Source organism: Corvus hawaiiensis, chromosome 8, assembly GCF_020740725.1.
Source record: "Corvus hawaiiensis isolate bCorHaw1 chromosome 8, bCorHaw1.pri.cur, whole genome shotgun sequence".
Classification (NCBI taxonomy): domain Eukaryota; kingdom Metazoa; phylum Chordata; class Aves; order Passeriformes; family Corvidae; genus Corvus; species Corvus hawaiiensis.
The window spans coordinates 400,577-413,988 of record NC_063220.1 but is presented as its reverse complement, the minus strand read 5'-3'; the positions used below and the strand labels follow the sequence as shown (position 1 = coordinate 413,988).

General features: G+C 33.6%; 1 protein-coding gene across 1 annotated transcript in view; it reads right to left on the bottom strand.

Moving 5' to 3' along the window:
* The window catches only part of CFAP46 (cilia and flagella associated protein 46), a 72,555-nt gene that overhangs the window by 14,717 nt on the left and 44,426 nt on the right, over window positions 1–13,412 (bottom strand). The window contains exons 35-47 of the mRNA XM_048312043.1: window positions 12,532–12,678; window positions 11,062–11,262; window positions 10,027–10,133; window positions 9,100–9,282; window positions 8,204–8,339; window positions 7,304–7,483; window positions 6,688–6,876; window positions 5,846–5,980; window positions 4,926–5,105; window positions 3,255–3,422; window positions 2,332–2,429; window positions 1,562–1,641; window positions 1,002–1,153 (exon numbers count right to left, since the gene is read on the bottom strand). Coding sequence (XP_048168000.1) covers window positions 1,002–1,153; window positions 1,562–1,641; window positions 2,332–2,429; window positions 3,255–3,422; window positions 4,926–5,105; window positions 5,846–5,980; window positions 6,688–6,876; window positions 7,304–7,483; window positions 8,204–8,339; window positions 9,100–9,282; window positions 10,027–10,133; window positions 11,062–11,262; window positions 12,532–12,678 — 1,956 coding nt within the window. The remainder of the gene's footprint in view (window positions 1–1,001; window positions 1,154–1,561; window positions 1,642–2,331; window positions 2,430–3,254; window positions 3,423–4,925; window positions 5,106–5,845; window positions 5,981–6,687; window positions 6,877–7,303; window positions 7,484–8,203; window positions 8,340–9,099; window positions 9,283–10,026; window positions 10,134–11,061; window positions 11,263–12,531; window positions 12,679–13,412) is intronic.

The following is a 13,412-nucleotide window of genomic DNA, read 5'->3' as shown; positions in this document are numbered from 1 at the left end:
AGGGATTGGTTAAATCTAACTCATTTTAGTGTCCACCCCTTAAAATTGTTTTAGACCAAAACAGTCAAATTAGTGTGAGTAAAACAATGAAAGCCTGTACAGAAAGTTCAATATTATCTATATTTTTTACCTTTATGTTAATAAGGGAAATAGGCCTATACCAGCTTTTTTTAATGCTATATTTAACAGTGAATTTTCTTTGGAATTGAAAAACCTAAGTTTTACCTAATGAAACCAAAATTAAAAGTAAAATGCTAGAATGTAGACTTGTACATTTCATGTGTAGAAAACTTTCTGTCACCTTGGAGATTAACAGTGTGAAAGCTGCAGGTTTTTCCAGTACCTTTATGTTACATAACTTGTGCTCACTGACTCTGACGATGTTCTCATAGAACTGAGCCTTCCTGCCGTTACAGTTACAGAAAACTTTTATTGTCTAGAATTTGAGAGTGTTTTACAAACTTAGACTCCAACAAAATGTGTCCTTGAAGCAAAATTTTGTGACTAACAGACTTGGATCAACTGCGCCCAAATAAAGAGCTACAGTGCAGAAGATACTGTATGTCCAAGCAGAAGGGTCTTCTGTGCTGGAAATCAGTAATAAATCTCTGGTTAAGATAGTTTTATTTTAATTAAAGGGTTACAATCTATGATCCTGCTTTTTCCTTTGAACAGCAGGGACTTTCATGTGATATGAAAGGCAGTGTACATTTGCAAATGCAAATCTCAGAAATATGGCACATTTTCAAGTAAACTGCTCTCAACTGCACCACTTCAATTCTGATAAACTACTGAACATTTCAAAACTCCTGAATGACAAATACAGAAACAATAGCACAGTAAGATTAAATTTTTGAAGTAGAGTACAAAGCATTTAGTAACTGTGAAGACTAGGGATGCTGCACTTGGAATGAACTGAAAAATTCTGCATAAAGAATGTCTATCATATTTCTAGCACATTTTTCACCCAGTTTTAAATATAAGGTAACAAAATATTTTACCACATCTGTTTCGGAGACACACTCTTGCAAGTTCTGAATAACAGTTTGTTTAAGATGACTCTTCATCTTTTGCTGCTTGTAAAGACGCATTTTGTCCAACAAAATATGAAATGCATCAGGATTCACATGAAATCGAGAAACTTTTGCCTGCACTAAGGAGGATAACACCCTCTTAAGAGTCTTTTTGAGAAATACTTGTACTTGAAGAAATGATTGTACAAACACCATCAGTTTCTAGCCATGATATTCTTTTAAAATAAAATATATATATATATAAATGCAAAATATATACAGAAATGTACAATGAAAAAAACTCTACTATTATTTATCTGTAACAACTTCAGCCTTCAAATGTAAACAAAAATGATACAAATTGTGACTAGATACATTACATCTGATAATGAGATATATTTATGAATTTTTGTTCCTTGGTAATTAAGAAGAGTTAAAATTATTTGAAAAAGTATTTTAAAATTTTACTAACTGCAACAGTGAAAGATATGAGCCTTCTCATAACATCTGTGCAATGATTTTTATCTCTTAAATGTAATGGTACTTACCCATCCGCTGAGTAAGTTTTCCTTTTTTCTGTGCAGTACTTACTTTGGGTATCTCAATCAATGAACTGTACAAATGTGATCTGTAGAAAGCAGAACAGTGCTGAATAGTTTATCTGACTGTCTAGCCTTGTTTATATGACTCAAACTTATTAGATGAGTAATTATTACCCTCTAATTTAATGTGCTCACAAATACTCTCGTGATGCAGTAACTACCCCCACCTTGGGTACAAAACCCTGCAAATTCTAGCTGGAACAAACTGAGAGTTGTAAAGTAAATTCTTTTATTACTGTATAACCAATAAGGTAGATTTCTATTTGTTCCATGACAAGTGTTTAAAAACTTTTTAAATTGGTGAATGCATTCATAGTCAGTTGCGATAGCTCAATTTATGAGCTAATTTATTGCAGATAATTAGTCTGCAATAATCAGATAATCAGTGGCTTTATAAAGCTAAATATGGCCCCTCCTAACATTTCCAAGAGCATAAGCAATAAAAGCAGGAAACTCTTAACAGAACTTAGAACAGATATCAAGAATGGCCTGAAACCTTTCAAGTGACCTCTGGAGATTTAAGAGGTAATTAGGGAAATCGAAAGAACAGAAACCATACAACTGAGCTGCAGGCAGCTTTATTTCTATATTAATCAGTTCGTTATCCTAAAATTCAAGTCCATCAAAATTAGAAGTGAAAGGCAATAATCAACCAGGTAAAAAAAAGATTACATTTGTAACAAAACTTGCTAAATCAAAATGATGAAATTTTATACCTGTCTTCTGAATGCTGGAGAATAACTATGTAGAAACTGGATGGCAATTCATCCACTATATTAAAATGTTCAACAGGAATACAGAGGTTTCTCCATGCCTGTACAGTAATTCAAAAGTAGTATTATTTTCATAGACTTTATAAACCCTGTTCTCAGTTCTTTCATTAGAAAACTGATAGTAATTCTAGGAAAGAACATACTAAAAAGGCCCCAACACTCAGCAGATGTGCCCAGGACAGTAGGCTCGGTCCAAACAACAGGAAATACTGCTTCCCTGTGAGGGAAGCAAGCACTGACACAAGTTGTCCAAGGAGGCTGTGGAGCCTCCATTCTTGGAGATGATTCGGAAACCATCTAGACATGATCATGTACAACAAGCTCTAGGTGGCCCTGCTTGAGCAGGGGGTTTTTACAAGACGACCTTCAGAGATTTTTTCTAACCTCAATCATTCTATGATCATGTAACTTTTGTGCAGTGCAGAAGTACGTATAAATATTATTTAAAACAAATTACAAATACTGTAGCTTAGTCTACTCTTCATAACAACATGACTTTTATGGCCGCTACACTATTTCTGAAGTTAAAATGCTATCAAATACTAGCAGAGTATTAGCAAAGGAAGTGAGTAGAATAATTCATAGTAAAATTTATATTTCAAAAAGAATTTGCCAGAGACACTTCACCAACAAGTACTATATAAAATTGTATTTGGTTTATGTGGCAAGATTTTGATAACAGGGAAAGGTGCAGGGGTGGCTCTTAGAATCTCAGAATTGTTCAGGTTGGAAAAGCCTTCAGAGACCATCAAGTGCAACTGTTCTCTCAGCACTGCCAACCCACGTCTTGTATACACACAAATATCTCTCTGTGTACGTTTATATAACATACATATAAACCCCTAATAAGTAGCTTGGAAAGTTACCACTGAAGTAGCAGTCAGTTGCTGTTCCACACAACTTAGAAGATCACTTGCGTTTCTGTTTTGTTTCAAATGATTCTGAAGATGCAGCAATGCTGCCAGCTGAGAGCTGCTGGTGTTGGATGTAGCAGTTAGAAGGATACTCTTCATCATCACAGACACTGAACAACTCTGTAAAAGTTTTACATCTATTTATTTTCCTTCACAAAAATAAAACAAATAAATATATACACTATGTTTGTTATAACATATATCTATGTTGAAGAAAAGTTCTCTTGCTTGAAAGGTGAAATGAACTAGCAGAAGACTGCTGTTTGTTCTTACAGGTTCATGTAAACAGTCTGACAATAACTAAAATTTCTTAAATAAAAATAGCTGGAATTGATTTTTTTTTTCTACATTTATCATCAAGGTTCCTGCATTTAGTCATCTAAGGTCTACATGGAATGGTAAATACTGTGCTCTTAGCTTAGCCTTTCAAGTAAGCTGAGTCTTTTCTGTTTCTGTGCTTTAATGGACAGCCATCACATCACACAACAGTCTTCTACAAAGAGCAAAATAATGGGTAAAACTACATAAACTTCTTTCAGCAAACATACTAATCCTGTCCTTTGAATCAATGCTAGCTAAGAGCTAAACCATTTATCTTTTAATGCAGATGTCACATTAAAAAAAAAAAAAAAAAGGCAATTCAGGTTCATCTTACCAAAAATTCCAAAGGGAGGCTTAATACAAACATTTCTGGGCAGTAATAACTGAATCAGCAGAATTTTTTGCCCAGTAAAAGACATGACAACTCATGGTTTTGGTGCCTTGATATACATCACATTAGACTGTTCACTAACAAGTATGACAGCACAGCATAAATAATACAGTGTGCTGCAGGAGTACAGGAGTGATAAACAGTTAAACCACCAGACCCAGTATTAGCTGATTCTAATATACCAGAAGACCCAGCTAGTCCATTCCACCCATGAGTGCAGGTATTTGCAAATTTAAGTGTTGACAGAGAGTCAGGTGCTTTCTGCTTGTCATAACTTCCTTCAGTTGCATTGATATGGCAGGAAGGAAAGTAATATAAGGTGCTTTTTTGTATTTCTGCAATACAGATGCTGGTGTAGGAACTATGGGTGATTTGCTTCTGATGCAGGGAATATAAGCCCTGCAGCCATTCTGCACCTTCTCTTTGATGGAGGCACATATTCACATGCATACATACTTTCAAGCCATCTATAGGACCATGCTGTGCAGGTAGCAATCTAACAAACTGAATGTAAACTGAATTATCCACCTCAAAGCAATGAACAAATTCAGAGAAGCATTTTTAAATTATTGATTAGGGAGGAATGAAACTGTATTTTGTGGCAATGTCTTATCTTTGCTAATTATAATACAGTCATTTATTCCTACTAAAATTTTTTCATGTATGCAATCATCAAAGAAAATGTCAGATCAAACACAACAGATAATAGAATTGTTAAAAAACCACTGATGAAATGTTCTGAACTTTGCAAATATATCATATATTTGATGACCTGTATTACACACTAGTTCTTACATGGAACCCTACACATTTTCAGTATGACCAATTTTCAGGCTATGCAAATACAGTTTAGTTTATGCAACTTCAAACATCCTCACACTGAAAAGCAGCACAAACATTAATTGCCTTACCTGATGAAGTGCCAAAAACTGGCTAGTTGAAATTGGATCAAATTGTTGAAAGCATTCTGCCATTTCCAAACTAGCAAGAGCCAGTACATCGGTAACATTATGACTAAATGCAATAGCCATAGACTGTAGCAAAGCCTCACTGGATTGAGAAAGATACATCTGAGCCATCCTGTGTCCTGTCTAGATGATAAAAATAAAAAGCTTTACATAAAAATTGGCTAATATTAAGTATTTGTTATACATACACCAATTACAGCATGTTAGAGAAGATAAATATTGCTTTTTAATGAGTAATTTTAATGCATTTTATTTTTAAGGCACTTCATGTATGATCAAAATATGCAAATACTGATTAATTTTCTAGCAGACACCAACATCTGTTATACAACATTAAAATATATTTGGTATAACACAGAAATTTCTTCTAATATAAAATGTTCTTAGCAGAACAGACTTTAAATTCCAGGCAATTTGAGCAGTTCAGAACCAAGGATCAATACAATTGTTTCTGTGGACAGTTAACTATATTTATTCCAAATTAACTCACAAATCTCGTACTTCAGGTATTTATTGATTTTACTAGCAACACAAACTGTACATTCCCAATTCCTAGTGTGCTTTCAACTACAGTAATTAACAGAGATCAGATCACCGAATTTCACAAATGTTTTGTGATAGAAGTAATTTCTTTCTTTGTTCCCAGTCTGCAAAAAGTTATGCTCCCTTAAAAAGGCCTATCTCTGAGGCAGAAAGAAACTGCCTGGTCATCTAATCCTGGTTGCTACATGCTCCATGTAAGATCAAGTTTGTGTTACAAACATTTCCATTATCAGTTTAAACAGAACTGATAAGGTAAATTGACTATTATTCCATAAAAAGAAAGCATTCAAAGTCTAATGCAAGCTCATAAAGTAATATACCATTAATTCCTGTATTTTCCTCCTATACTTATCATTATGACATTTATTAGTTGATAAACCGCTCTCTGTCATGTCCTGTTCACTGCATTCTGCTGAAGTCAGCGAAGATTTTCTGATGTCTGATTTAGCGTCTTCCTACCCATCATAGTATAAAAAAAAAGAACAATTAATCATTCCATTAAGTAAGACAGGCTTAATTTCTTTTGTGAAAGTTTATGTGAAAACGGAATTCATCTTGAAAGAAATCACTGCCTTAATTCCTTCATGGTGAGAGATTTAGTAATACTATCCACCATCAAAATTTCTTAGTATGTTATGAAGGCAGTATGACCAACATAAACTAAAAAGATGCCCCATACAACCTCTAAGAGTTTTGACTTTCTCATATTTGTCCTCCACTAATTTCTTCTGAACACTTTAATTCATCACTGAATTCATAATGCCTCCACCAACTCTCCTTTTTTTACTACAACACAAAAGGAACTTACAAATCCAAGCTTTTAACCTACAAGTCAGTACTTCTCGATCGCATGGATTCAGAGACCATACCTCACTCGCCCTTTAAGGCATTCAAGGAATTTTTCTATCTCTCTTTTGAAAATATTGTGATTAGCATATCTCACAAACAAATCAAAAATTATCTACATGAGGATAGCATGTAGGCAGAAGCATGTTTTTGAAATTACTCATTTTGCTATCCATTTTTATTATGGCTTGCATGCAGTATATAAAACCTAGTTCTACACAAAGAGCAGCTTTTATACAAATGTATATAGAAAAAATATTAGAGCAGATAAACTTTACACAGAAAAATAAGTTTAACTGCAGAAAAGAATGCATACCATAACATTTGGCTTCCAGTAAATCTCTGAATATACAGGATCTACATTAATGGCAAGTAAATGAAGAGTTTTTCCAGTTAGATACAGGCATTTGGATTTGATGTTGGGACAGCTTTTACAAAGATTCCGTATGTTTGCTAACTGAGCCAGTGTAATGTGAGCCATGGTGCGTTTCATATACTTCCAATCCTGGTAAAATACATATTTATGTTATTTGTTCATATACCCCCACAAAGACAGAAATACGTATTTTTTAAAAATGTAACTTATATTCACACACAAAATACATAAATACATATGTTAAATGTGATTATACTTTCAACTACAAATGAGCTGTCTTTAATAGATATACAATTTCATTAACAACTGATTTAGGAAAAAAAGTCCAATGTAATATCTCTAAGCAAAGTTCAACCAGTGCCAAGGAAAACATGGGATAAGGGGAGGGCGCCCAGTAAATCATTCCCGAGACTAAAACCACACACTTCAACCTCAGTTGCTACAAAACTACATGACTGGTCTGGAAACCCATTTCCTCAGCAGTGGAAGAAGTTGTGTCATGGAAAACTTTGTTATACCTTTTATGCAAATCATAGGACTAAATATTTTTTATTACCTGTTCTGTTGCATCATCTTCAATGATGAATTCCTCCACAAATTCATGAAATGATGCTTCTCCCACATTTTTAAGCTTTTTCTCAGTAGTGACAAGATGAAAAATATCCAAAAGAATTTCTACAAGATTTATTTTTCTAAGAGCTAGTTGTCTCATTAATGGGATACTAATATTTTTGTTCTGAAATACAAAAGAAAGAAGAATTCTATTTTCAAGTATTTTTGCAAATTTACCTGAAAAGAAGTTAGAACGTTGTATGTCTTTTAACAAAAGAAGCAAACATTTTAGCCTTATCACCTCGATAGAGCAGAAATATTGCAATGAAGAAATCAAAGTAATTTAAAAGAAAAAATTCAATGCCAAATATATTACAAGGCAATCAAAGTAGCTCCATAGAACAAGAGCAGCTGGGTTTTTGATTTCACGTTTTGTGTACCTTCACAAATATGTAGTATCTAAGAATGATACATACACATTAGCAAAGTAGGCTGCAGGCTTTCATTACCCAAAGTACACTATTTTGAAGATAGACATTATTTATAATAATGTTTTGTGAAGACTTCTTGTTTCCCCTGAGAAGAAACACATTTTGAAGAATTTTATACTTTCAAGGTATTTAGAGAATCAAAAATATCTCCAAGTTTATACTTTTTTCTTTTGTAGCTGTTAGATAAGTGTCAGAACTAAATAAGCTTGACAAACACCAAACAAATCCTCTCTTCGTCCCTCTTTCAACCGTAAATTCTTTTGGCATCCAATATTTCCTTCTATATACAAAGCATGCTTATCATTACAAGAAGATAATTTCTGGAAGCCCCAAATGAGATTATCCAAGAATGAGTGAATATTACAACTAGACTAGGTTTCTTTTCCACAATTAAGGAAAAAAAATGTCCATACCTCATTAATTGCAAATAGACTACAAACACTATGAAATACTTCCTCTGTTTTGGATACTGCTCTCTGAGCTAAGTTATAAGCATGTAGATAATGACTATGTTTGTCTTTTTTGTTCTTTTCCTGCTTGGCAATCATCCTGAAAGAAAAATCCAACACCATTAACTCAAAAGAACTAACATAAGAAAGTGCTTATTTTTATGGTATCAGCACTGTTGAACATATATAATTAAATAATGAATCTATTAATTAATAAAGATTAATTATAGATAAAAAGATTAATTTTGTGTATGTGGTTTTGAAATGTACAAATAGGAGAAGTGAATGTTTACTAGTTATTTTTCCAAGGTCTTCTTCTTAGAACTGTACTGCTGCAATGCAAGAAGATGCCAAGACTCAAAGAGAAGCAAGGCAGATAATATTCTAGAGTATGTATTTTCCAGAAATACAATGGCAGTATACCCGGTACAAAACATTACCTCAGTTGTTTTAAGGGGGTATCCTGTGAACAGCTGGGTTTCCAAGCATACCCTGTTTTGCACTTTTACTATTGCAGCAGTTTCTAGAGAAATATTTCTCTATGGTGTGGCTGCTAAAATGTGTCTACAAATGGGAAGTCAAAAAACTGACTTAAGAGACCCTGACACTTTGTTTTGACCTCAAAAGAGAACAAAAGAGAACTCCGCCTTCAGTGAAAACAATTTTTGATTCTACAGTACTTTTCTGAATACAGAACACATGAAGAATGCAAACAGACATGTAACACCAATATATAAAACCTAACAATGTTATCTGCTCTTTCCCATCTTAATTAGACTACAAAAAGTAAACAATACACTTCATGGACTAGTTCAACCTAAATAAAATTTTTCAATAGAGGTATAGAGGTATAGTCTTACCTACGAATATTTGCACATTCCAGCAGTATTTCAGCGCTGTAGTTTTTATGCCCATGATGAAAAAAGTCCTTCTCAACTTGAGCTAATTTATTGTAGGATTCCTGTAGCACCTGTGGCAACTGAGCAGACTTGGCATTAACTGTCATATGATCCTGGGCAAAATGTATCTGAATAAGTGTTTTTCTAGAAATAAAAATTAAATACAAGAAAGCAGTCAGAAAGCACAGGCTATTTTTGAGAACAGACACATTTCACTCTGCTTTCCTTTAAATTCTAAGAAATCTACAAAAAGCCTCATAAATGTGTGTTTACAAATTATAGTATTAATAATACAAATATTGTATCTTCTAAATACAGATGAACTGAGAAGACTGATATTAGTCTTCCTTTTCTAATTGAAAAACTTCCCATTTATGGAAAGAGACAGGTGTGTAAATGTTGTATACTTCTCTCCCTTTACCAACGCATTTTAAGGTCTCTGTGCTTGGATTTCAGTGGAACCTAAATCACTGTTTAGTTTCACCATAAACAGGCTTCTTGGTTCACGGTGAGAACAGAAGTAAGTCAATACTGTAGACTGCAGTAGTGTTGTGGGAGTGTTCAAACAGATACCTCTGCATAGACAAATATATGTTGCACCTCTAGGTAGCCTACACTGCAAACTATGCACAAGACACTGTGGTATCTAATTTACCAATGTAACAGGTAGTAGGGCTACATACAAGAATTAGGGCAGGAAATACAAAAATTTGGAAAGAAATTTAAATTTTAAAAAACCAAACCACCACATAAATGACTTAGAACAAAAATATTTGAGAATCCACTGAATTTGCCATACTAAAATAAGACAGCATTGTAAAAATTACATATATTTGCGATGTAGCTGCATATTAGAAGCTGGGCATATTTTAGAGAAAAGACAGTTACCTGGCTTCAAGGGATGCAATCATAATACCCAATTCCGATTGCCTGCTAGGTCTCTTCAGTAAAGTAGATTGAAGCACATTTACAGTACGTTCCAGTATCTCACAAGCCTGCAGGTAACACCAGAATTTTTGTAATTCTATTTTAAATGTCTCTGGATTATAATAATCATTCATTTAGAAAGCTTAAATTTTGTACAGAACATGTTAACTATCCCCAGGATGGCTGGCTCTTGGTAACTGTAAGTTAGAAAGTTTGAAAGTTATCATCATACTTAGATACTCAGATACTTAGATACTTTGATGATTACATGAATGGTGCACATACATACAAGGAGAGAAGATGGAGCCAGATTCATCTTGGAGGTACGTACCAAGACAGTAAATATGAGTTCAGTCAAAATCAAAATAATGCCTCTACACAACACAGACTTGCATAGTTTATCAAGACAGATTACATCATCACAGACATAAGACTATATTTATGCTGAAACTCATGAAAGGGTTTAACAGTAAATGCATATTTGATGCTACAGGGTTTTAGTAAAAAAAAAAAAAAAGTGTTAAAGTAGTATTTTCCAGAATCTAGAAATAATATTTATAAAACTATTTTAAATACTTGAGAAGGAAGAAGGTAAGAGAAAATAATATTGAAAGGCGTGATTTTCATTGAATATGGAAAATAAGTACACCAGTGTTAACAGAACTGTCTGAATACAAAAGAATTCTAATCAAGAGAATCAGCTCTCTGGGATTTAGTCATACATACTAGATTATAACTGGTTTTATTCCAAGAAAAGAATATACAGCTTATAAAAACATCCTAAACTTCTGTGGGTAGAATCTCATTCCTAGTGGCCTGTACCTGTTTGGAATCTGTAATTTATGTCTGTGGAATGCTAGAGAAAAAAACACTAACTACATTTAACACCTAATTTTGCATTTCTTGAAATGCAAAGGCTATAATACTACACTGAGAGAGACCACTGCTGAAAAAAAACCCCAAACCACAACCTCCAAACTCAAAATATTTCCTTACCGTGCCCTGTTTTCCTTCTCCCTCTTCCTCTAGAATTGCTTCTATTAGACTAAGAGTACTGTTATACCAAAACTGTTCATTGCCTCCCAGAAGCTGTGCTTTCTCAAGGAGTGCTTTAGCTTGTCTGTGGTTTCTTTCCAGGTTAGCCAACACAGCAAGTAAGTACAAGCACCTTGACATATCAGATAGGGCCCTCAATTCCTAGAAAGAAAGAGATGTGATCTATATACCAAAAATCCACGACAGCTATCCGTATTTATGTCTGTCCATATTTTAGATTAACCTTACAGAAATAAAAACAAAATGGTATTCCTCCAAGTACCTGCCGAATTTCTTAGTTACTCCTTATATTACGTCTACTTCATATTTCTTCATGTTCCTCTACCTTCTATCTCACAAGTCAAATAAGCTATTTTCCTGCTATTATTTAGTATGTGTATATCTGCTAGTGTTTGTCAGCGGCTGATGAAGAAATGTGGTGACGAAAGATTTTTTTTGTGAACTGTACAGATACGCTAGATATCCAGTGAACTCACATTGGTTATAAGCTATGTAACTGGTGCTGTATAGGGGACAAATATTGTATCATATTTGTATACTAGCATACAGACATACAGGACAGTAGTAACAAATTGTATTATTAAAAATACTGTCCTCCCTAATGGATTTTGAACTTTCCTCAATACACAATGCGTAATTAATGCTTTATAAAGGGACCTGTATTATTCATGAATATCATTCATATATTATTATTCAAAGTATTAATGATTATGCTAAATTTACACAGGCAGTTTTTATTTACGCAAGAAAAATTATTACACAAAATAAGACAATAGCAATTATATTTTTTTAAAAGTAAAGGATTTACTGCAACAATTGTATTTCAATAACTTGTATAATGAAGCACAGGGAAATGTGGAAAATGGTAGGTATAGGGAAAATATCAGTAATGTATGATCCTTCATAATAATGAGATGATGCAGATCTGTTTGGTGAAACATATGGACACTTATTTCAGATCTGCCAGAATTTTAAAATATAATTTCAGTTTTATCAAAACAGCAGTAAATCCATAACGAAGCTCAAAATGAAATAACCAGACTTTCAAATGATCAAAATATTGAGAGATGGAGCGAAATTCTCTCTCTTCTGAACCCACCTATTTAAACTAACATGGTTGAAATATACCTGTATCTTCCAAGGCCACTGCAAAGCAGACAGAGATGCTGACACTGCTTCAGAAATTTATATAACCTTCAGACAACTCCCATAAAGTTGGACTGAAATGCCATATATTTAAATTTACATATTACATATGTTGAAACTTAATATGGAATTGGTTTGGGGCGGTGGGAGAAGGCTTGGCTTTGCAGTTTGATTATTATTATTCTGAGGAATAACTGCATCAAAATGAACATTTTCCCTATATATTCTATTAGTGTTTCTTTTTCTATTTAATTTTTACTGTACCTGACTTGCAGCATGGGCCTCTGAAAGCAGAAGTCTTGCTGGTTGATACAAGCCTAGCTGAATTAGTACTTCAGCTTTTTGAATCCACAAGTGAGGGAAAGAAAGTGCACTCAGTCCTCTTCCTGTTACTGCATTTAACTCAAAACCCTGAGAAATTAAAAAAGTATTTTCACCTTCATAAATTTCAGAACTAAATTAGACAGAATACAAGTTGTTATTAACTATGATATCCCACAGCTCAGCTGTATTTTCTAACTTCAAAATTTAACATTATATTTCAGGAACAACAGGTTTATTATGAGATTTGGAATTTACTGTCCTCAAAAGGCATTGAGCTCATAAGTATACACTATTCAAACTAACTGTATGACAGATAACTACTTCAGATATGCTGCTGTCACAAAGAAGTTGATTTCTGGTAATAACTAAAACTCAAAGAGGAATACTATTTACAAGAGCTAAAAAGGGTGACTTGAGAGGGATTAGTAATTAGAAAACCCAGGTACGTTATATGCGGAAGTATGGAAAAAATATACAAAGAGAGCAAAATTGTATGATGACAATCCAGACAGCACTGCCATAATAAAGAGAAAAATGGAGGTAAGCATTAAAAAAATCAGTAAGGCAATTATTACCTTCCTGAAGAAAAGAGAGTAAAGACAGAACTGAAATATTTGCATGCTCTTAAAACAGTATGTAAGAGGAAGCAAAACAGTACACGCTAATGTGATGGAGAGAGAAAGAAGAGAAAAAACAAGACCAAGAGTGACTACAGTATCTTTTTTGCTTCTCAGTCTTTTAATCGATTTGCATTAGTCCCCAAATCCATTTGTAAGAAAGTAGTTTTACTTTGTATCAATAAAGATTCCAATCTTGTTCTT